Raw genomic sequence first — 24,613 nt, forward strand, 5'->3', positions numbered from 1 at the left:
AGGAAAATGGGAAGTGACATTCTTTCTCGTCTTCTGTTGACAAAAATCCACCTTGGATCCTGTTCCTACCATCTAAATGCACAAGCATTTCCTGCTGCAGCAGCGAGTGCTCCACAATGAGAAAAGCAGGCGGGTCCTTCCAGGCTTAGGGGTCTGAAGGCTTCCCAAGGCCCACCTCCCAGCAAGGCAGAAGCAAGGCCGGGAGCGGGAGAGCTCTGCAGGCTCCAGCGGCAAGTGGGGCCAGCCCAGGGCTTACGGGGCTCCCCGTTGGGAAGAGTTTGCAGGGCACAGACAAGGCCGTACACAGAGGTCATAAAACAAAATTTATCTTTAATTTGTAAGTGTCAACAGCAGTACAAAAGATGGAGTGATGACGACTAGATTAAGGGTAGAGAGGACAGTCTTGAGGTAAATGAGCATAAATAGGCAGTTCTCATAGACACTCCCCTGAGGGGCCTGGGCCCCGTCATGGCATATACATGATCACCCAAAGATGGCATGTTTAACAAATCAGGAAAGCACCTTGTGCAAAAAGGAAAAAAAAAAAGTAGCTAAGGTGCCAACATACACCAGGATAGATAAAGACAGTGTGTCTTTCAATTTTGTCTTTTCCCTTAATTATGAGGCAGAGGAGGGGAAGACTTTGAAAAGTCCCACTGAAAGATTATGCAATGTTGAGTTTTATCTCACGTCAATACTGCACAACAAAATCCAAGAAGTTTGTGTATGCAACAAAGCTAAGAACAATGATTCATTCCTTTAAATTTGAAGAGGTTTTTTTTTTTTCCCATTTCTTTAATCCTTAGCAAACTTTTTTTCCATCATCGAGAGGAGAGTGTGAGAAAGATGTGATGGCAACCCCTTAAGGTCATTTAAAAACTTTACACTGGACTGTACAAGATTTTTTTTTTGATAAACTATTTACATTTTCAGACTTTCAAACATATTCAAAGCAGCAATAGACACTAGTTTTTATGGTTTTTGTTTTTTCTAATTGCCCAAATAGTTACCAGCCATGGGCCAAGTGGGTACCTGCGTTATACATAGAATTTCTACAAAGGAAATCTGCAGTTAACATTTGCTTGAGGGCGTAGTGAATGCCCCTAGCATCTCAAGGGCCACACCCGCAGTGTTGCTAGAGGAACCCAAGCACAGTACCTTGACAACAGAGTTACAGTTGTCCCAACTGCCCTACACACACTTTACACTCTGAAACAGCAGCCAGCATGTCAGTCCAGCATGTCAGTGAATTGTGCTGATTAAATTAACATAGAATACAATCTCACAATATACATCACAAACAAATTACAATGTCGGGAAATAAAAGAGTTACAGTAAGATAAGTTATGTAGTAACAGCTTATAAGCTTGTCTAAGGTAATAAAAATTTTACATGGCAAATACAATAATGAATGGACATAAATGCTAAGCATTCTAATTGCTACAAGCTGGAGAAGGTACAATAAAGACTGCACTTCCAAAAAAAGCAAAAACACATATGACAAAGGAAGACAAACGGAGAATGCACATGAGCAGACCTGCAATGTGCAGCATACAAAACAGTTAAATATTTGCACATCCCCCATACTCCAAGAGCACCAGCACTGGCGCCTCATTTTATGCTTGTGGTTCTTCAGGAATAAGAAACTACCGAGCAAGATATGTCACTGAGTTGCCTTCAAGCTTCCATATTGCCACGGACACCAATGAGCAGTGTCTGCACTGAGCTTTACCTTCCTGCCCCGCCCCCTCCAGCCCTGCCCCAAAGGTACCAGCATTCTGAATACTCGTTCACGAGCTTTTGGAAAGCAGTCTGTCCCCAAAGGAAAAGCTGGGATAAGGAAGAAAGGGAAATGTGTTTGCATATCAAGATTTGCAATGATAGTAGCGGAGGGATACACTCAGTAAGATATGGATCAGAAACAGAACATGGTCGGCAGGAATAACAGATAGAAGTTGTTTATTCAGGAAGAAAACATGTCGGGGGCAGACGACTTAAGGAAATGATGCAAGTGCTTCTGTAAAAGGACAAATGAGGTCATACAATATTATTATTATACTTTGAGAAGTGAGCTTAAGTGCCAACTCAGTCCTTAGACAAAAGTGTACAAAATCAGGCAAGGCTACAGCAATCATTTTTGTCATTTTCTCATTAAAAAGGAAGACCCAGTAATAATTTCAATACATTCGTCTAGCTGCATTCTTTGCGGTTGTTGGCACTTGGTACAGGACTTCTCCTATGGTTTAGAACTACTGATTCTTTTTCTTTTCCCTAACGAGTAGGTAGGGGTCACCTCTTTGCAAAATGAGTAAATTGAGAGAAGCAGCCGCAGCTGTGGCGTTCCAGTGACCAGGCTGCCTTCCCACTGGGGTAGATGGGCTTCCTCGAAACAATCCCCGCTTTCAGCTATGCCTGTGCTCCTGGCTCGGGAGGGCAGGCTCCAAAGCAGCAGCCTGGCTTCATAAGGAAAAGAAAGAAGCCTTTAATTTCAGCCCTAGAGGGATCACACCCTTTTCAAACACCCCTGGCTCCAGTGGGGCTAACGTTCACGGAGGGCCAGCATTTGACAAGCTCAATAGCGCTGTGAGCCCACACCTGAATTTAGAACTTGGCCTGGGAGTCGGTGTCAAGACCCTGGCAAATCCAATCAGGCCTGAGGACAAGGCTGGGGAGTATCAAATCCCAAATGAAGCAAACTGATGTGCTCCTAAAAGGGTGAGCAGAATACCTGTGAAACAACACAGCTTTCGTACCTTCCTGGAAAAGATTCAGCATCGTATCTGCCAATGAAATACAGAAGCCGCCTGCCTGCTGCTCCTGTGCGCAGACTGACCTTTCCTTTCTCTCCTTTTCTTCGTCCCTTCCTTTCTTTCTTTCTTCCTCTCTTTCTTCTTTCTTCCTTTCCTCCTTTCTTTCTTTCTTTCCTTCCTATTCCATGTGGTCCTTTTTTTAGGAGAGGATTGTCTGCCAGTGTCCCTATTCTAAGTGACAAGGCAAATTCTGATCCTGTAAGTTCTTTAACAAAATGGAGATAATTTTTATCTTTGATTTGAAGATATTATGAAACAGGGAACACTGAAAAGAAGTTGATGAACATTGTCTAATCTAATTGGCATGGTAGGACTTTTATTAATGGCCAGTCTCAGAGGCTGATTTTTGCCTTTATAACTGCATTCATGCTTACTACTATTCAATGGTCACAGAACTACCTTATAAGATTGATGTGGATTCACAAAGCAAATTGACTCTCTCCCAGCTGTACTGGAAATTAAGTGTGTTCAATTCATCTACTTTCTATAAGAAAAAAAAGTACAAGTCTGAGTCTGTGGACAGTGGGTTCTAAACTGCATGTGAACCCAAGAGAAGGGTCTTCTGGCCCGCCTCCGGGTGGAACGCGGCTCTCTCACTGTGCCTGGTCACTCACTATCCCCAGGAGGTACAGTGACTCGTCAACTTCTAGTCTGGACCAACATATATGGATAGAGAACAAAAAGGAAATACATAACTTATATCTCACTAAGTATTCATGAACCAAAAATAAATTCTATTTCTATGTTATATTTACACAATTAGAAAAGTCTAAGATGAGATGGTAAAATCATAAAAACTTTGTTTAAGCCCCACTGAAAATAAAATGAAGTGATCCCTATGATTGTCATTCTTAATTTCCATGGATATTTAGAGCCAAGCTTGGCTAATAAATAGAATAAACTGTTTATGCGCAGAATTTAAATTCAAATACAGCATCACTGTTTGACCCAATGAAAGAGACGTTTACAATCAGATCATTCCTGAATAGCCTTTCATTTTTAAGAGCACGGCTAGAAGTAACTGAACCCCAGTACGGAGGCAGAGCTGGAGCTAAAACAAAGTGTTCATACACACATGTATTTTGCATAAATAAATGAAATAACAAGACATAAAAATGACTCAAATCCGGCAACTGTGAGGCAAGCCCACACGAGTCGAAACAGATGACTTTTGTTCATGTCGTTGTCGTACAAGTTTCACATTAGTCAGAAGTGATAAAAAATACCATTTATATCCAGTGCTTATAACACTTATGAAACAACATCTGTGAGTGTGTGTGTTTTTTGTTGGGGTTTTTTTGTTTTGTTTTTGTTTTACTAGAAGCAAAATCAAGTTTCAGTCCTAAAGAACAGTCCTTTGTTCTCCACCAGCCCAGAATATTATTTTGGCATGGTCATAAAAACAAACAAAATTAACCTACTATTCTAAATGTTTGCCTTTGTGCAAAATTAATTACATACAATACAATGCTAGCCATACAGCACACTACCTATGCAACAAAATGAAAAAGGAGGGGGAGAGGCCAAAAGCAAAGGTCAATAGGAAGAGAAGAAACGAGAACGAACTGAGAAGGAGAGGCATAGAATCAAAAGAAATCAGTCAGACAATAATAAATACTCATTTTTTTTTTAGAAAAATGACCTCCTCCTCATTTGAAATAAATGTACAAAAACAAAGTTACAATCCCCACCCAATATTAAGAACAAACATTCCTATCAGTACCTTAACCAGCTTATAGAGAGCACTCCCAGCTAATGGCATAGCCCATATCGTCCTGGCTAGACCTATTTATTGCTATGAGGCACGGCCTTGAGCACTCTTTAAATAAATATGAAGGTACACTATTTTCTTCCAAGTGACAAAATGGCTCAAGAAATCTGATGGGGCCGTTCCTATGTCCTGGTGATCAGATTCTGGGTTGTCCCATGAGGTGAACTGTCCCATTCGCTGACATTCTCCCATTGACCCACTCTAGTTGAGGCCCCCCCATAGGCAATCAGTCCTGGTTTCAGGAAGGTCCAAATAGCATGGCCGAGCTCCCTGTAGTTAGGAGATGGGGAATGAAACCTCACTACCTCCCAGCCCATCAGCACATCTCCAGAGAAATCCTTGTGTGACAAGTGCAGTTAATCTTGTTCACACGTAGGCATGCCCCGCCCCTGCAGCCACAGATAGCGGGAGTGAGCCAGAGGAACTCGTCTGCTGCCCCAGGAGTGATCTATCCCCAGAGTTAACAGTAGGAACATCCCACATAGGGAATGTATTTCCCCTCCTTCTCCTTCCCTGTGGTTTTCTTTCATACTCTGGATATATCATGACTATTTGCCTCTAACTTTGATTTGCGGCTGTCACGTGGCTTCTTGCATCCTGGGGATTTTGCAAAGAATTCCCTAGAGGTGCCAGATGGGACAAGGCAACTCCGAGTAAAGGTGCCAGCCCATGACAGCATCACCATAGCCTCCTCCATGGCCCGCAGCCGTGGGCTTTAGGTTTGGCTGCAGGACTCTCCTGCCTGGCAGTCACCACTGTTGACCCTTGCCGCTGAATGGCATTCAGGGAAAATGCCACTGATGCAGATCCTACCACCTGTTGCTGAACTAAATTAGGGGGAAATTCTGGCAAAAGATTTGAGGTCACAGCAAACTTCAGGGGCATACCTGTTGAAGTGTAAGACTCTACACCTGCATCCAACACACAGCTCTGCAGCCAGATACACACTCGTGTGTAAAAAGAACAATATAGGTATTTAATAGTATCTTCTATCAGAAATGCTTCCAGATGTCCTGGGGACATAAAATTACTATGTAAATCTTTCGTATCTAGCAGGAGAAGGAGGTGAAAAGGGCTGAAAAGTTCTTTGGGGAAGGAGGGTGAAAAACAAGAATTATTAAATTAATGCCACCAACAATTTTTTTAAATAAATAGTAAGTGGACCCTTGACATTCTGGAATGAATAAATTACTTAAGAGAAAATGTGTTAAGACTGAATGTCAGGGTTAAAGGCAAAGGGATAATGGATGTAGTGAGAGGTGGTCTCAGGCAGAGAAGACCACCATGTTGGTATCTGGTGTGGTGATCACTCTTGTGTGTGTACATCATACCACGTCACACAATGATGGCACGTCAAGAGGCAAACACAATTGGGTACACGCACTGTGGCAACCTTGTTCATTCCTTACAATATCTTGTCTCCAGATTCCTGAGTACTTTACCATTTTCTGGAAAAAAAAATGTGTGGTTTGCTATTTTAAGATGCCAAAGATTGTCTAAGACTTTGCAGTGTCTCCTTTAAGACTTTCAAAATATTAAGATTCAAAAGTTATGAAAAAGTTTGGCACATTCAAAGTTCAACTCTACACACGGAGCAATGGAATTCCGAGGCCTTTTGAATACGCTCTACATGCAGCTGCACACGCCATGGACTTGTTCTGTTTCACAACATGAAATCCTCAGTTGTTTTCTAAAATAATTCAGAATAAAAACACATTCACAACCTGTAGGCCGGCACAGCATACCTGAGTGAGAATGTTTAACCCCATCTAAAACAGTAACTTAAACCTTTATCAACATCCAAAAGAAAAAAAAGTAAGACAAAAATATAAGACTTGTAAGACAGCTATGGGTTGAGATAAGTTTTCAAGTCCTGGTGTCTCATATTTAATATGTCTTCACCTAAATTAAAACAACAACAACAACAACAACAATAACAATAACGACAAAAAACTCAAGTTCATGAAAAATCAGGGAAAACTTAATCTGTCTCACACTTTACGAAACAATTAAGACCATTCTGCTGATGTAATTGTGGAGCCACAAATGCATGCGGGCTCTTTAAGAACTTTTTGTTGGGGGAGGGGAGGTGAAATGTCAGTATTTTAATTCAGCAAACAAACACTCCTCAGTTGGCACTGACAGCTTCTGGGGCTTCATTTTCACTGCTATAGTCTGATTTGGGGTCGTCTTCGTAGTCGTCGTACATTTCCATTTCATCCTCTCCATTAATCATTTCATTTCCAGCTAGGCTTCCGCCGTCTGTCTTCATACCATAAGTGCTCTGGATGACCGGGAGGCCGGGCTCTGGGCTGGCGGAGGTGCTGGAGCAGTCAGATGGCATCTGAGGTGATGGTGTGGTAGTTGCCATAGTAATAGCACCAGGATACACAACACCTGTTCCTGTGGTGATTGGAATCTGAGGCTGTTGCCTGTATAGAGTCAAAAAGCAAAATAAAACAGGGGAAATGTCTATATCTACGTTCTTCTGTGAGGCATTGCAATTCATCCCTCACACATTCCAACAGGGGGCCCTGTTTGACATTCTAAGCAAATGACAAAACATGACAAATGTTCCCTGGAGGAGTCCTGCAAATCTCCCTGATGCTACAGTTGGGAGTTAAGCAATAGAATGGAGCAAGTTGTGGATGGTTTTGCATCATAAAAGCAGGGTTCTTACAACCTGGCAAATAGGCAAAGCTTGGATAATGCTTGGCATTTGGAACAAACGTTATAGTTAATTTCTCAAAGTTACGTGTGAGATCATTTTTTAAGATCTCCAAGAACAGTAAAAAAACATAGACTGGTGGCACGAGCCACATTATAACGACACTGTTATGCAGGCTTGTGTCTTCACCTTGGTTTGAGAACTGCACAGAGAAAAGACAAAGATGAGAAAGCACCTAGTATGTCCCAAAGAGCCAGATTAGCAAAGCACATATTTGGTATCCACACAAATGTCGATTTATTTCCATGGCTGAATTTGTAGGGAAACTCCTTCAAGGAGCTTCTATTTTCCCGCTTGTGGAAGGATCGTCTTGGCTGTCATTACTCCTGAGGCCCAGGGCTGGAGCTGGGGCTGGAGGAGTCAGGAATGGAAAGCAGTGAGAGCTCTGCTGCTCTACAGAATAGCACACATTGCCTTGGCCTAGAGGCCAGCAGGTGCCAAGGCCTGGTCACACCAGATCATTCCGTGACAATGTTATTCTAGTTCAAATAAACTTACCAGACCCTACCTGAAGGTCAGTCTCTCCCTCTGCAGGGAGACATGGCTATCTGTCTCTCAACTTCCGCCGAGGCATTATAACTGGTGGGAAAGATGAAAGACCTATGACTTAGCTCAGGGTATGGACTGAGATAGTATTCTCATGGATGCAATATTCACCAAGTGCTTCTCAGTCTTTAGGGACAGTCATCGCAATTTAAACTCATTTCAAAATGTCACTGTAACTGTGCTTTCTGAGAGTCAGTTTCCATTTTTAGAAAAGCTGGGGTCAGGGAGGTCTTGGAAGGGCCTTCCACACCTTAATACCCACGGCTGTGGGTCAGTCGTCACTTGAACAATTCTGGCTGATTGAAACTTTCTATCCACCTCACTCTAAGAAGAAAACACCCTGAATCTACGAAGAAGTAGCTCAGTTACCAGCTATTCTTTGACGTGTCCAGAAGGAGCATAATTTCCTCAGAAAGGCCTGCACGCCTTCCTGCCTGGTAGAGGGAGCAATGATGGAAATGGCCTGGAATCAGTCTGGGAGACATCCGATAATGCTGTATTTAACAACCTCTTTCAACCACTAGGAAGCATAACAATGATTCCTTAACCTTTAACTAACACAATGTATAAAATATTTTCAGATGCATTACCTCATTCAACTAACACGGCAACTCTAGGAGGTATTACTATTCCCAGTTTTCAGATGGAGAAAATAAGGCTTGCTTAAAGCCCTGCATTCCCTAACCAGCAGAGCCAGACTCTGAACCGTCACCTGACTTGAATTCCAGCTCTCTTTCCTGTACAGGAAGAATACAGACACACTGCGCTCACTGTATCTCATACGAGTTCCTGATTTTTATAGATCCTGTCAGTGCCCAGTTGACAATAAGCACTCGATAGTGATCCATTTTCTATGATGCTCATAGTGATTGTTTTATTGCCTGAAGGAAGAAGATGATATAGGAACCGAAGTCTGTGTGTAGAAACATGTTATAAAATACTGGCTTCCATCTCATAGAATCAAATTCTAAAAACAGTAAACTTCTTGCTTCCTAAGTTTTGGGCAAATTAAACAAATTAAATTTCATGCTAGCCTGCCCAAGGTAGTGAATGCCTCATTAAATTTTTTACTGAATTTGGATAATTGCAATAAAAATATTTTTGCCTTAATCACATAATGAGAGTAGAGTGAAATTTTACTGCAATATTAACCCATTTTACAGATTTCCCAATTTGGTGAGCTAATCTATAATATAAATTCTACATACCATACACAAATTATTGAATGGTACACTTTATTTTCACAAGGGACATTTTCTTTTCACAAAGAATAGGTGGTCATTTTTGCAGTATTTTTTAATCAAAATATCCACATGTATAAATCTATCAAATTTGAGTTGAGCCCCTATTATGTGCTGGGGGCAATGCTTAGATGCTTTCACATTATCTTCTTTAATCCTCACAATAACCTGAGAGGCACAAATTCTGACTCCTCTTCTACAGATGAGGTAACCAGTTAAGATTCAGGGAGTTTAAGTTGTTTGTTCAAGGCCACACAAGTACCACAGCCAGGAGTTGAACCCTTCCTCACGTCACAAATTCTTTATCACATATCAAGATTGGGGCAAGACAGGCAAGCTCACACTATCAGAAAAATACTTAGCAATTTGAATCAGAAGCAATCTCTTCTAAACTGGGTCCCACACATTTAACAGCGTTTTGACATTAAGTTGGTAATGGAACACTAAAAACAAAGAAACAAACAAAACATCTGTACAACTTATTTCCTGAAGTGAGACAAATATGATACTCAAAAGCCTACTACTAGATAGTGGAGGGAGACCAGACTGCGTCACCCACTGTCCCCCCATCTACTTCCTGCTTGGTCCTTCCCCCTCATTCCTTGAAGTTGTTAGCTCCTGGCTCACTGTTGCTCTCTCTCCAACATTGCTCCTGCCATAATTCTTGATGACCCACTATCCACATAGATGACCATTCCAATACCTGCTATCTCATTTTCTTGACCTACTCTCCCCTGTGATGACCTGGCCCTGCCTTTATATCAGTTGCTCACGCTCTTGTCATACAGCAGACCTTGTCATTTCCAACTGTATTCCCTCCCTAATCTCAATTTTACACACCCCACTCTCTGACCACCACATCTTATCTTTCTAGTTTTCTTCCTCTAATTCCCCAGGTCAACAACTCTCCCACCCCATGAGGATCTTTAATTCTTTGATCCTTCAATCAGTTTTCGCTGTCCCTCTCCCTCCCCCCGTGTCCTCGCTTACCTCTTTACCCAGAATAAATTCTGTGGTTAATCACTCTCTCGCAGATACTCTCCACTCCCTTACATGGCAAAACTCAAACTCTCTGCCTCCTCTGTGACTACTTCCACACAGCTGAACTTGGCTGGTGAAAACACACTATATCACTCTTACTAGTCTCTAAATTTACGAGCATGAACTTCAAAGTGGCCTCTAGTGCTGTTCAGCCATCATATTGCACTTTTTCCTAACCCACTCCTTCTACTCTCCTAGATAATTATTTCATGGCTTCCCAACTGTCCTCAAATGTCTGACTTCTCCTCCCTGATCCTCACTCTCAGTTGATGACCCAGCTTTCCATTTCATAGAGAAATTAGAAGAAACTTTTCACAGGCTCCCACCATCACATTTATCCATCTACCTCTAACCGTGCTCCAAATTCTCTGCCTGCCTTCCTGGGTTTTGAATCGATTCACAATCCAACGTAAGGCCAGCGTCTGCTTGTGCACTGACTCTATCTGCTTTCGCTTACTAAGGATCTCGCTCCAGCAACTGTGGTTCCCATCTGCATTATCAATTTTCCTTCTTTCCTCCATCATTCCCATTAACACATAAACATGCCATAATCTCTCCTACTTTAAAAACAAAAGACAACAAAAAGTCTCTCTTGACTCACCTACCCTCTCCAGCTACTGCTCTATTTCTCTGATCCTCTTTAAAGCAAAATTCTTTGAAAGATTGTGTATATTCACTCTCTACATTTCTTCTACTCAATTCTTTCTTGAATCCACTTCAGTCACTCCCAACACTCCACTGAAACAGAGCTTGTAAAGGTCACATGTCCACTGATCTCCTCGTGGTTAAATTCAAAAGTCAGTTGTTAGGCTTCATCTTACTTGACCCATGCCACGAGCAGCATTTGATTCAGTTGATCACTTATCTCCTTCCTGAAACACTTTATTCACTTGTCTTCCAAGATATCACACTCTCCTGGTCTTCCTATCTCATTAGCTGCTCCTTCTTAGTCCATTTGATGCATCCTCCTTATCTCCCTGACATCTAAATATTGAAGTACCCAAAGACTCAGTCCTTGCACCTCTTCTCTTCTTTATCTAAATTCATTCCCTTGGTGATCTTGTCCAATTCCGCAGGTTTAAATACTATCTATATGAGGACAACTCTCAAATTTGTATCTCCAGTAAGCACTACATTTTTAAATTCCAGACTCACATATATATGTTTGAATATATATATATATTCTAGATTCATACTTTATATATATATAAGACTCCTTATTTGATTTGGATGTCAAAGTACTATCTCAACCTTATAGGTGCAAAGCTGAACTCCTGAACATTCTTCCATATGCCTGTTCCTTTCCAATCTTGGTTAATGATTACTTCATCTTTCTGGTTGCTTGAGCCAATCCTTGGTAAGCGTACTTCTGTCAAACCCTATATCCAATTCATTAGCAAATCCTATCGGTCTGTTCTCGGGAATATATACAGAATCCCTCCACTTCTTGCCACCTCCACCCATACACCCTGGTCCAAACCACCGTCAACTCTAATCTGGCTTATTGTAAGAGCCTGCCTCCTTATTTAAGGCCATGCCCCTTTAGACAATACTCAACACAATAGATAGAGAGATCTTTTTAAAACCTAAGTCAGATCACAGCATTCCTCTGCGTATAACCTTTCCATGCCTTTCATCTCACTCAGAGCCAAATTCAAAATCTTCAAAATGGCCAAGTCCTTTCACAGTTTGGCTCCCTATTACCTTTCTGACATCTATTACTCTTCCCACCTACTCATTCTGCTCCTATGGTTCTGGCCTCATTAATTCTCGAACGAGGCAATCAACCTTTTCTCAAGACTTCTGCAGTCGCTGTTCTCTCTGCCTAGCTCTTCTCCCAGATGTCTGCGTGGCTTGCTCCCTCCTCAGGTCTTTGCTCAAGTGTTATCTTCTTAGTGAGGTTTTCTATAGCCACTCTGTTTAAAATTGCACTCCACCCTCTGAAACTCCTTACCCCTTTCTCTATTTCACTTTGTTGTAAGGCACTTATTTGATATTTATTTACTCATTGATTGATTGATTGTCTAACTTCCTCTACGAGAACGTAAGCTTCATGAGGACAGGAGTTTTCACTGATATAGCCCCAGAGCTTAAAAAATACCTGAAACATAGGAGGCACTCAATAAAAATCTGTTGAATATACGGAATGAATGAATGAATGAATGAATGAACTAGTGAATGAGAAGGAACATAAATGAAAAGGCTAGGTAACCTATCCTAGAGAAGAAAAGATGTAATGAGACTAGATATATAGCAAAGAGGGTAGTAGAGAAGGGATATGAATATAATCATCTTTAGATGCTTATATGATCCTCTTCATAAATATCAAAGATATTTGTTCTAGAAGAGACCAAGGAAGAGGATTAGAATCAATCTACAAAGTAGCATAAAGGCAGATTTTGGCTCAGTTAGGAGAAAAGAATTTTTTAGCATTAGGAAATGTTCCGCAAAGAAACTAGCTCTCTTGGGAAGTGGTGAGCTCTCTAGCCCTGGAAGAGTTTGAGCAGAACTCAGGACTCGTACAACCGCTAGCTGCTTAAGTAGATGACTTCCGAGGCTCCTTCTAAGGTACCGCTGATTCTGTGGGTGCAAAATCATAAGCTAACTGTCATGCTGGTCTTGCTATCTCATTGTCATTATCAGCATAATAAGAGGCCAAAACATTTAAGTGAGCATAGCTAATTATAGTTGAAGAGGCCTGGCTTTCAAAGGTTTCCAAAATCTTGCCGTACCATGCCTATCTTACTTTTCTTTACTGCCAGGGAAAATTCATAGGCTCACCTCCTTTATTATTGAACACTTCCACATTTCCCCCACTCTCCTTCTTGCTAAAATAGGAGTCTTTACCCCTACTTTCCACCTGCCTGACCCTACCCAAACCTCAAGTCCTCTTCCTCAAGGACAGCCTTTGGTTGGACCTAATGCATAGTAATCTCTCCTCTTCCGAGCTTTACTTGCTCTTGTCTATAAAAACAAAATTACTACTTCATTATACATTATGTGCAGCACAATGCAATGTATTCTCTGTATGTATGTGTGTATAACAAACTATTATTTGCTTATCTATTCATGTAAGTGTCTGGCTTCTCTGACTACAGCATTCCCCGAAAGCTCATTGTGTACAGAATCAATGCCTCATGTACTATATTAATTTAGTACAGTGCTGGGCACATAGTTAGTTTCAAATAGGCCCTTACCAATTGACTGACTAATCAATTAACAAAATGGAAAATCCAGCCAGCAGACTCAAGCTTTGTCTATCGGAAATTACTTTCCTAAAAAGCATTTTTCCTTCCTTTACAGATCAATTGCAAAGTCAAAATTCAAACACTGCAGATTTCACAAACAGGAATAGCTGGCAAGTATTGGGCTTTACAAATAATAAATGTGCACATCAAAACAGAAGTTGTAGATGTTTGTAAAAGTATACACACACAGCTGACATGAGCAGAAATGGCTAAGAACCCTACCCCCCAGCTTCAGTAAAGAGTGTAAGTTGACCCTGATAGAGGCCAGCATTGCTGCATGGTTTCAAAATCACAAGAGTATTTCTGGAATATAGTGTAGCTTTGCCAATTGCAGCAGAATTACACATTCATGTTGGCAAAGCTTCCCTGTTTGCTGATCCTTCAGACATTTACACCATCTATAAATGAAGGCAACAAAGTCTGTTTCATTAGGAGATAAGCCTATTTGTTGCACATCTCTGTAGCTGATATTGCAATAAGTAATGGAAATAATAGCAATCTTTTTACGTTACCTGTTAGAGATTCTAATCCAGCTTTCTCTTCAGGAGGACAATACTGAAAATAGTGCAGCTAGTCTATGCTAATCAATTATATTATCTTACAGGTTTGATTCAACCTCTTTAGAATTAAGATCAAAATGGCAAATTGTTCAAATCACTTATAGCTTAAGGCAGTAGAATATAATTCTTTATAATATGAATATATCCTTGGCACATGGCATTATTTTTCTAGAATAATGATATTTACACTAATTTGGGCCTTACTATATGCCAGACACGGTTCTAAGCACTTTAGATATATTAAATTAACCAATCTTTAGAAGGCTCCAATGTTTTATGTATTATTATCATCCCTATTCTATATATGAGGAAACCGAGGTACAGAGAATTGACGTTTCCCAAGGGCAAGTGGAGAGTCCAGAGAAATAAAGATGGCTATGCATTAGCACCTAGAGCCAGGAAGAAGCAGATGTAGCCAGAACAGTCTGGCTCCAGAATTGATGTTCTTAACCACTACGCTGTACAGCCTCTAAACAATCTGTAGGCTCTAATGGAGAGGTATGTGTAATGGTGAAAAGGACATACGTTTCACATTCACAAAAGCCTGCTTTAAACCTCGGCTCTGCAATTTACTAGCTGTGTGGCCTTGGATAAACTATTTAACATCCCTGAACATTGTGTTTTTCAACCCCATAGTGAGGAAGATACTGCCTATCTTGTAAATTTGTTGTATTTGCAATAATTTATATAATTTACTCAGTACAGTATTATAGCACATAGTAAGTATTCAATAATTTACCATTAATATTACTCAAAAAGTAGCCCCCAATTTAATATTTTATAATATCTGAATAATTCTCTATTAGTTCACAGGTGAATTATTGAATAAGCTTCAAATAAATGGAAGTACACTCGGCCATAGTTCTTTGGGAAAAGACAGCATTGTAGCTATATGCACCTTAATGAGTATCATTTCAACATTAACAGTACTCATCAGAATTATTACAAAATTCTGATAACCTGTCAATCAAAGGGTTAAATCCAAGGTAAGAGCTAACCTTACTCCATTTCCTCTTATTGGTAAGTTCATTTCATAATAGCTAAGTAAAAAAACTAACTCACTGAACTTCTAGTTGTATCGTTGGTAAAATGCATGACATTTTTGAGCACTATATGTAATTTTATTGGCTTGAAAGTTATGCATGTCTTTTCAAAATCAGCTATAAAAATTGATCTCACCCCATTCCCTCAAGAAGTCAATAGCAATCTTTAAATTTCTTGTTTGTTTTTCCCTCTTGTAATAGCCTCATGTCTACGAAAGATCAATTTCCAAAGATGAACCCTCGGGAGTTAATAATCTATCAAATACAACTACTTAAAACAAAACATGAATCCTTAAGTGGAAATAATACCTGGCTTTATGTAGCAAGTATTACCAACGCAAAGGAGAGTAGTCAGAGTTGAAGATTAAAGAATAAGACATTCTGGTCACGTCCTGAACATCTGTAGCCCTGTTCCACAGTCCAAAAGCATCCTTCCCTATAGGACCTCCTACACTACCGGGAGCAGAATCCACAGTCTCTAAATTTCAAAGCTCTTTTTATGCCACCACACACCACAATCGAAGCCCCTCTTTTCTCTAGGTTCTAGGAGCTCCTCCTCAAATAGCACAGCCGTGCTCGTGAGTGTGCCAGAAGAGGGCTGTGAGGCGTATTCTGAGGCAGCGTGGTCGGGACGATTCCTCAGGCAGCCGGCGCGACAGGGGCAGAGACCTGGACGGAGACTCGTGCTTTCTCATCTTTCAGCGGCCCTGGACCTCCCGAAGACTCCATTTCTTATTTAGAAGATTATGTGATTTGTATATCTAAAATACCTAGTATACAGTAGACAATAAATGGTAGATGCTACTGAGTTTTTTATTTTACATGCATTGCCATGTGTTTAGGTATTTTGATCCAGAGATGTTTCAATACATCCTTTGGTAAAGAGGACTAAATTAAATAGAATTACTGCATCTCATATTCTCAAATAAGCATCAGGGAACTAAAACAGCACCTGTGATAGCCTTCCAGACTATGACAAAGGAGACCCATTCTGCATCCCTAGATACACAGGGGCCACGACTGGAGAGAAGGGTGGGAGCCATAAAGGCTCTCCAGTTTAAACTTTCCATTCTCTCTTCAAAGAGACTACACGTAGAAATATGCCAGCAGGATTAAAAGAAGACAGTTATCACACTCTTAAATCTGTATTTTGTTACATACAACTATCCTTCTAAAGTGCACCATGAATTGGTATTTTTCGTAAATCCCCTAATTAGCATGTAAATAGTTCAATTATATTGCATTGTACTTTTGGTGTTAAAAGTATTACTTTTTTAAGTGAAAACATTTATAATACAGAAAAATGTGATAATCCTATTTTGGCACATCTTCATCTGGTAATATATTGGGATCCTCAAATAACAGGGAGGCTTAAGCCTCTCTTTACCTCGAAAAGGTTCTGCCACTGTGTAAAGAAATTCAATGATTATCTAATGTGATAAAATGTAGTTGTACTGTGATAGTAAATCCATACTTAATAGTAATGACAATGATAGGAACTCACCTTTATTTATTGATACTGTACTAACTACTATACAAAGGACCTTTAAAAGCAGTGCCTCATTAAACGCTCTCAACAGTCATATGGGATAGGTACTATTATTTGTTTCATTTCACACATGAGAAAACAGAAGCTTAGAGAAGTTAAAGAACTTGCCCAAGTAGGCGGCACAGTCAGTGTCTGAAGCTCAGCCGTCACTCTCCAGAGCCCATGCTCCTCCTCTAACCCTTGAGCGCATTGTATAGACTCATGACGAGGCTGCTTTAATGGGCCGTTTTTTTTTTTTTTGGTATTTTTGACTATTTACTATTCCAAATTAACTTTATGCTTTTAAACACATGCTTTTAAAGCCAGCTTTTTGTTCCATGAGGTTATTTTTTGAGTGTCCTTAAAAATGAATAATTCTTTCCTTCTCCTTTAAGGCATTTCTTTTCTTCACCTATAGTGAGGCTTTCCTATTTCCCTGGCATAGCACAGCTCCTCAGTTCTCCTTCTGGTTCACAGTGAATACAGCTTCCTTTTTCCTTACTTCACTTCTCTCTCTCAAGCCCTTTCCCAAGTGTCTCTCCAATCTGACTCCAGCTGCCTCAGGCCAGTGCCTCCAGAATGGTCCCCTGGTCTGCCATCTCCCCGAGCTTCTCGGTCTAGGAGTGCTGGGACCTAGAGGCATCTGCGTCCCCACTTATCCTGACTACTGTGGTTACAAGGGGCCTCCTTTAAATGCAGACAGCCAGTCAGCCAAGTCGAAATTTATACCAGAAATCTATTACCTAATTTTTAAACAAAATGACATGAAATCAGACTTGAAGATATCAAAAACATGTCTAGTTTCTGATTTAAGCAAGAAAATCCACATTGTTACTGCTTGCACCACAGAATAATTTACTGCAACAGGAGTTCTGTATCTTACGCCAAAAATGAGGTCCTCTAACCAATGTCAAGGCCAATTATCTTGTGGTAGATCCCACAACAAAAGCAGACTATTGTGATTAGAGTCAGAAGCACCACCCAGAGAAGCTGGAAAGCTTCTGGGGATTTCTTAAGGTTAGTTTTTATTTTTTCTCCTTGTGTGTCTGCGTAAATAAACTACCAGAAACTGTGTGTGTGGGCACTGAACATCTTAGATGAGTTTGGAAGACAATGAAAGGAATGATCAGTTGGGAGCGATCTGTTGTAGGTTTGTTTTGATTTGAGCAGGAGCCATGCTTCAAGGCTGTGTGCTTGTGACACTGCAAAGATTGCCATAGCCGAGCCCCTTCGGTATGTCACAACCTCCTCCTTCCCTAATCTTCTTCCCAAACACACTGCCAGGAGCCATCCTGCGGTTTCTTACTGGGAAGGGAAAGCCTAGGTGGCTAAATTCAGCAACACTTACCCCACAGTAAAGAACTGCCTCATCTCCTGTCTCCGAGACCTCATCAGTTGCTTATACTCCCCAATCCGGAGCTTTTTGCCATCAACAATGCAGGTGCGTTTCGGTCGAGGTTTGTATTTATAGTTTGGGTACTTCTCTAAGTGGATCTTGCTTAGCCGGGCCTGCTCTTCATAATAAGGTTGCTTCTCTTGGTTGGACATGGATTTCCAGCGAGACCCTAGACAGAAAAATAGTCAAGTACCCAAGTGGTCAAGGAACACGTTCCCGGCAAAAACAACTAGATAGACCTTCCCATCGCTTCACTCGCCTGTGCTCGAGTAGCTCCTACTACCATAGACACTAAGCCTCACAACTAGTCTTTTAGACCATAGAGCAAAGAACAATTTTGATAATTTTTGATACATTTATTATATTATTTCTCCTAATAATTTAAAGCTGATGCTACAATAAGTATATTGTTTAAAAACATGTCTTTGCTACTTAAAGACCATCTCCTACACTGTATCTGTCTGCTTCTCTCAAGAGGGTTGAAAACCTAAACTCCCTAAGCAGATGTTCAGGTACGACAGGATTCTGCACAAGCTCTCTTGGTTCCAGAAATTTAAACACCTCCCACACTCCAAGCATCTTTAGTGAAGCTATCCTTTGATAACATGTCAGCAGATGTTGATAGCCTTCCATGTATAAAAACCTACTGTGCACACTGTCTCCCCAGGCCCAGGATAATTAAAAAGCCTAAACTCTACTAAAGAAGTTATAGCTTAGAACCGGAAGGCATCGCTGGAATTATATAGACCATTTTCAAGTACCATAAACGTTCATTCAAAGCTGTACCAATGAAAGTACAAAAATTTTTAATATGGTTTACACAGGAAGAAGGAAAAGTATTCACTTCTCTAATATTGTTTATAAAGAATTATCTAAACACTTGACGAAGAAGGGATGTGTTTTTTTACATGTATCAAATTGCATTTTTGTGTCTCGCTGGTGAATAAAGCGGTAACAGCTGTGCTGACTGGATGTTCGCTATTCTTCAGTGGAGATTTTTCATACATAAACAAATGGGAAAGCTGTACAAATATTCTCTGTAGCCAGCAATATCCCGGTCTGCTTTAAGAGCACACCAATCCCTGTTCTTTGCTGATTGTTGTGCAGAAAGTCTCTGGGCCAGGCCTCTGTGTGCCAGGCTCCCAGCAGCTGAAAGCCCCACTTCACAGAGGATTCTCGGTGCTCTCGAAATGCTTGCGCTTAAAAGTTTACATTTTAATGAATGCACTTACTATACTCTTAATAATTTTTTTTTTCACAGAATCACACCAATAATATAGATTCCCCACAGCTGCCAAAATGGAAACAGGGAGGTTCTGTGCCCATCTGAGAGCTCTCTCATACTGCTACCAAAACGGCAAAAAAATTTAAAAATTGCAAAGTTAGATATCAAACTTTAAGGACAGAGAAACGTTGATTTTCTTTTGAATGCCTATTAATTAGAAAAAAATTTTAATATGTCTATTAGGAGCATTTTGGTTTGAAGGTATTTCAATTAAAAAAAATACACCTATGCACATCCCTGAACCTCTAAAAATAAAACCCCACTTAATTGTAATACTTAGTATCCATCTTGAGATTCAAAAGTCGAAAGGAAAAACTTGTATTTTAAAATTTCACCGCTATTTGATCTTCTGTATGTTTTAAATTTTCTTAGAGGTCACTGGCTCAAAATGTCTCAGAATCAAGTTAAATTATTTATACAGTGACAAAACATGTGTATTTGCGTACGTCCAGATCACTGATATTTACTCAGGTTAAATATTTATTGCTTTTGAACAAAACATTTAAAAAACGAAAACCACAGTTTAAGTCTCTAATGTTTTTCGGCTTCTTAAACGGCTCCCTTTGAGATTTTGTCACATCATGACAGCTTAAACAGAACAGTGCCTTCTGTGTTTTTTCTTTTTAAAGAGGAAACATGTTGACTGTAATGCTGCATGTTGAATAAAATATGTTCGACATGTTGAGCACAATAATTCCAAACTGTATAATCTGCACTGGGCAAGCTTTACACTAGCAGAACAAGGCTTCAGTTTAATCCTGAGGAACAAGAGAACCACTCTGGCAATTCACCACAAAACGGGCCTCTGCTCTGTGGTCCATGTGTTCAACTCGCTGCTATGAAATTTGAACTAGTCATATCTTATTAAAGTAAATGGAGTTTTATTTTACAAGTTTTAAAGTTATCATTAGAGGCACTGTTCTACACTCCATGAATTTCACACTATTTGGGGCCTCACCCCTAGTCCTTGATGAGTTCTTTCAGGGAGCCATATGAAGCCAAGACCACTGATGCAGAAAACCGTAGGGTCTATGAGTGTTTCCCAGGTTTCACAGCAACTGATGAATTTAAAAAGACTGAATAAGAAAAGGTGATAACGCTTGTCTCCATGATTCCTGTGGAGCAGTGACCTCTCAGAGTTGCCAAATTCACAGTATTAACACATACTATAAATAGTTTTGTCTCTATGTTTTTAGTCAGTCCTGCCCTGGTACCTGGTGGATGTAATAACTCCTAAACCTAAATGCCACATTGTGGGGTGGGGGACGCAGACATGACGACTAAGTCTCCTGAGGCAGTTTGCTGAACTACATCTAACTTCTGCAAACCACAGGCTCCCTTGGATGTCAAATTATGCTTTCCACTCATGGGGTAGAAGATCAGCATCAGCGGCTGCACTCACCTAAGATTTTGCTAATGTTGGAGTTATGCATGTCAGGGAAGGCCTGAAGGATTTTCCTCCTCTCATCCTTCGCCCAAACCATGAATGCATTCATTGGTCGCTTGATGTGTGGCTCGCTGCTGGCCCGGCCACGGGCATCCCTGTAGACTCGCGCTTCAGCCACAGTGGCACCTCCTGTTGGCCAACAATAATACTGCTGTAGTTTAGCTGCAGAGCCATTCATTGCTTTACTTCCTGTAATGTCAGGGCAGGAAGAACAAGATGGGTGCAAAGCATTATTATCTGGATAATGTAACACAGCTTGCCGCCTGGTTCAGCTGTTTTTCCTACAATTTCCCTCTTTTTAAGTGACCTCTTGGAAGCAGAAGACAGTTCCAAATGACAATTCTACAGGCCCTTCTGATGTAGGCCTCAAAGACACACTGGGCAGAATTAATTTTGCATGTTTTTATACGCCTAGCACATTTTTACTGCAATCAGTTCCAGATGATGATAAAGCAATGACTGGCATCGTTTTATGGTAAGGTTTCCTGCTGTGACTCCTCCCTTCAAGAGCAGACTCTTACCTATCATTATACCCTCATTTGCCAACAATTGCAGCCACTTCAAACTATCTCTTTGCCTCAAATAGAACTCTCTCTCACAATATTGTTCATTGGCCAGTGCTCCTCTCACTGCCTGGAGGCCCTTCTCCTAATTCTTCATGCTAACTCACACTCATCCTTCAAGGCCTATTCAAATGTGGTGTGATTCATGAATGAATGAATTAATTCAATGAAAAGTACCAATTGAACAATTACTACGAGTTAGGCTTTACACTAGGTGCTAGGGATACAAAGGTGAATAAAACAGCCCCTGCTTTTAAGGAGCTCACAGTTCAGAGGGGAGACCCATCCCAAAGAGACAATTATAACAGAGAGTATGAGAAGTGTTGTGACACTGAGGTGAACAGGGCACTAAGAGGACACCTCACAGGATAGTCAGCCGATGCCTCCTAGGAGGGGTGATGCTTAGGCTGAGTCTTGGAGGATGAACAGGAATTAGCACATGAATAGAGGAGGGCAGTAAAGACAGATGGAAGAGTAATTCAGGCCAAAGGAACAGCATCTGCAATGATGTTCTCCAGGCTACATTCATTCCTTTCTTTTATGCTCCATGCTCCAAAGTAGTTACTTGTTTATGTGACTCTCTCTCTAATCTTCCCATTCCATCCCCAGGAACATGAGACCCCTAAAGTTAGTGTTTACGTTGTATTCATTCTTAGATCCCCAGGATTTCTCACATAATAGATACTCAATAAATATTTATTAAGTAAAAGATTGTTTTGTTTTCAACTCATATGCAAAAGTAGTAGACTAACAGGCATTCATTTCAAGGGTCCCAGTATCTTTTTCTGCCATTTAAGGGTAGTTCTTAAACATTCCTCTAAGAAACTAGGTCTAAATTCCTCATATTTTATAGTTTCCAAAGAGGTGACTCCAGTAACATGCTAGATTGAAAGCCCCTTGAGGATATGGCAGGAACTGGCTCTCATTCACTGCCGTATCCCAGGTTCCAGTAAAGCGATTGGCATATAGAGTTTCAATTAGTAAAATACGGTAAAGTAATGAATGATTGAATAAATGGATGAATGGACATAGCTCTTGCTTGTTTTCTGCACCCTACCAGCATGACACACTGATGTATGCTTTGCATTGTGGCAGCTGCTAAGTATCACCCTCCAGATTGAGAACCTCTATGGTTAAATGTAAAGTGGTTGGACTGATGGCCTCAGCCAGGGCTTCTACCGCATAAACAGGAAAACCTACTCCCAAAAGTTTAGAAGCAAAATATACATTAAAACCAACATTTCTACTTTTTGGGAAAAGTAAATCCAGCTCAGTGGAGTGATTATACAGGAGCATTTCCCAGTCAATCTCTGGCCCTTCTACCCTGTTCCTAGATACCTTGATTAAGTAGAAATTTGTTTGTGTCAGAGCTAGTAATAAATTAGAACAATAAAGTGCACTATTATTTGGCAAATATGGTCATCATTTATTGCAAATAAAAGACAGGATAAAAAGGCTGAATCGGCTCACCCTTTCAATTCTTTTGTAAACATGGGGGCGGGCACGGGGCCGCTTTCTGAAGACCGTGTGAAAATAACATATCCCATAAACAGCTCTTCTTTTAGGCCCACTACACAGAACCATCCCTTACATGAGAAGCCTCAGATCCCAAGATGCACAACCAATATGCTACCTCTTTGCCACCATACCCACAGTACATTAATTTCATTTAAAATGCACTGACCATACAGGATAAATTGATTTCACTTTATATGGGTTTGACAGCCATGTTTATTGTGCAGTGAAATGTAGTGTAGCTTCCAGCTGACAATATCCATCAACACAGGGCAATATGCTGACTGCTGGGCCAGATGAAGGCATACATTACTCTGGAAGTGAAATACTCATTCAGAGACGACACTGTCTTCGCTTGAGGATCACCATGGTAATTTATGATGCCCTCAGTGCCATTACTTCACAACTGACATGGATTCAGCAATTTATATACTTTCATGCATACACATAAAAGGAGACAGGCTTGTGGAGAGTGTCAGATGCAAAAACATTTCAATATTATTCTAAGTTAACTACTATGCCACAGGTGATTAACATTTGAGATCTGCTTTTACTGTCATAGCTTTCTCTCTACCTCCAGCAAAACCAAATAGTCAGCTTCCATTTATTTATTCATTTAAAAGACGTGTTTCATTGTGAACGGGAAGTTTTCATCTCCCACAGACTGGCAGAGCTCACGTGGACTTTAGACTCTAGTTTTAGCAGATCGTCTACTCCACTCCAATTGATTCTCCCAGACGCGTCACATATGGATCTAACTTCCCTCCCTTTCATCCGTACTGTAGTTTTAGCATGTCCTTCCTACTCTCTTCTACCTTACTAAAATCTACCTTTTCCAAGGAACAGAGCTCAGGTCCCACTCCACCAACTGCCCTACACTGACCTTGCCCCTTCCTCCCATAGCACATATTGTCTACGTGACACTGACTGACACCGACGTGACACAGCAGACCTCTAGGACTCACAGGACCGCTCCCAGAAATTGAGAAATCCAAGTAGAGTACATGGTATAGAAACATGATTTAAGAAAGGGAAAATAGAAAATACTCCAGGGCACTTGCACATCTTTTTCTTGCCTCCCCTTCTCTCTTCCAAGGGGAGTCGACTGAAAAATATATGGGGACATCCTAAGCTAAACTAGGAATTTTTATTGATGAACCAAGATTTGGGAAGAAGAAGAGGCATCCAGGGAGACAAGGGTTTCAAACCACTTTTAAACTTGACCTGATATCTTATCAGAGTCAGAATTTTAAGAAAGCATTAAGAGGCCACAAAGTCAAAAGAATATTTAGAAAGTGTCCTTAACTTCCCTAAACTTTGCTTCATGAAACAAAATAGTTAGGGAATTATTATCGCAGCAGTAAAAATATAGATGACTAGATATGTGTGTATAAATTCAGAAATTTACAAATGGAGATTGTATATTATGAAAGCCCTTTTAAACATAAGGAAAATTCTATAAAATACTATAGAATTTTTTTTCAAAAGGTATGCTATTAGTCAGAATATTTGAAGCCTAAAATCCCTTTTCTGTTATAATTAACTTTAAAATCTACATGTCAAGCATGACTTCATACTGCTTCATTCATTTTCGAAAATAACATCAAGTTAAAAAAAAAGGCACTTCACTCTAAAATAGCCAACGCTCTGTGTCAGAATCCAGAATTGTCCCAGGGAATGTCTCACAATTCTATGAGGTAGCTTCTTTTACTTTTAATAGCAGAGGAATCATTTGTGAGTTCAGTGTTCATGATGTGCCTTCTCATGGAAAGCAACTAGAAGAAGCCTAGACCCACAGCTCTGTACCTGGAGAATAATGCTTTCCAGCTGACCAAGAGTCTTTGATTATCAGCAACAGCACTCCTAAACAGCAGTCACTGAAAGGCTAGGA

At 40.4% G+C, this 24,613-nt stretch overlaps 1 protein-coding gene across 50 annotated transcripts in view; it reads right to left on the reverse strand.

Annotated features, from left to right (window-relative positions):
- Window positions 1-310: 310 nt before the first annotated feature.
- The window catches only part of SOX6 (SRY-box transcription factor 6), a 570,771-nt gene continuing 546,468 nt past the window's right edge, over window positions 311-24,613 (reverse strand). For 19 of the 50 annotated variants that reach the window (XM_070274850.1, XM_070274820.1, XM_070274847.1 and 16 more), the window contains 3 exons: window positions 20,600-20,833; window positions 17,865-18,081; window positions 1,943-7,013 (listed from right to left, as the gene is read on the reverse strand). In XM_070274850.1, the coding sequence (XP_070130951.1) occupies window positions 6,710-7,013; window positions 17,865-18,081; window positions 20,600-20,833 (755 nt within the window). In that variant the 3' untranslated portion in view covers window positions 1,943-6,709. Of the gene's footprint in view, window positions 7,014-17,864; window positions 18,082-20,599; window positions 20,834-24,613 lie in introns of all 50 variants that reach the window. The other 31 variants (XM_070274862.1, XM_070274860.1, XM_070274858.1 and 28 more) reach the window with 2 other exon arrangements.

Source organism: Equus caballus, chromosome 7 (genome assembly GCF_041296265.1).
Source record: "Equus caballus isolate H_3958 breed thoroughbred chromosome 7, TB-T2T, whole genome shotgun sequence".
Lineage (NCBI taxonomy): Eukaryota > Metazoa > Chordata > Mammalia > Perissodactyla > Equidae > Equus > Equus caballus.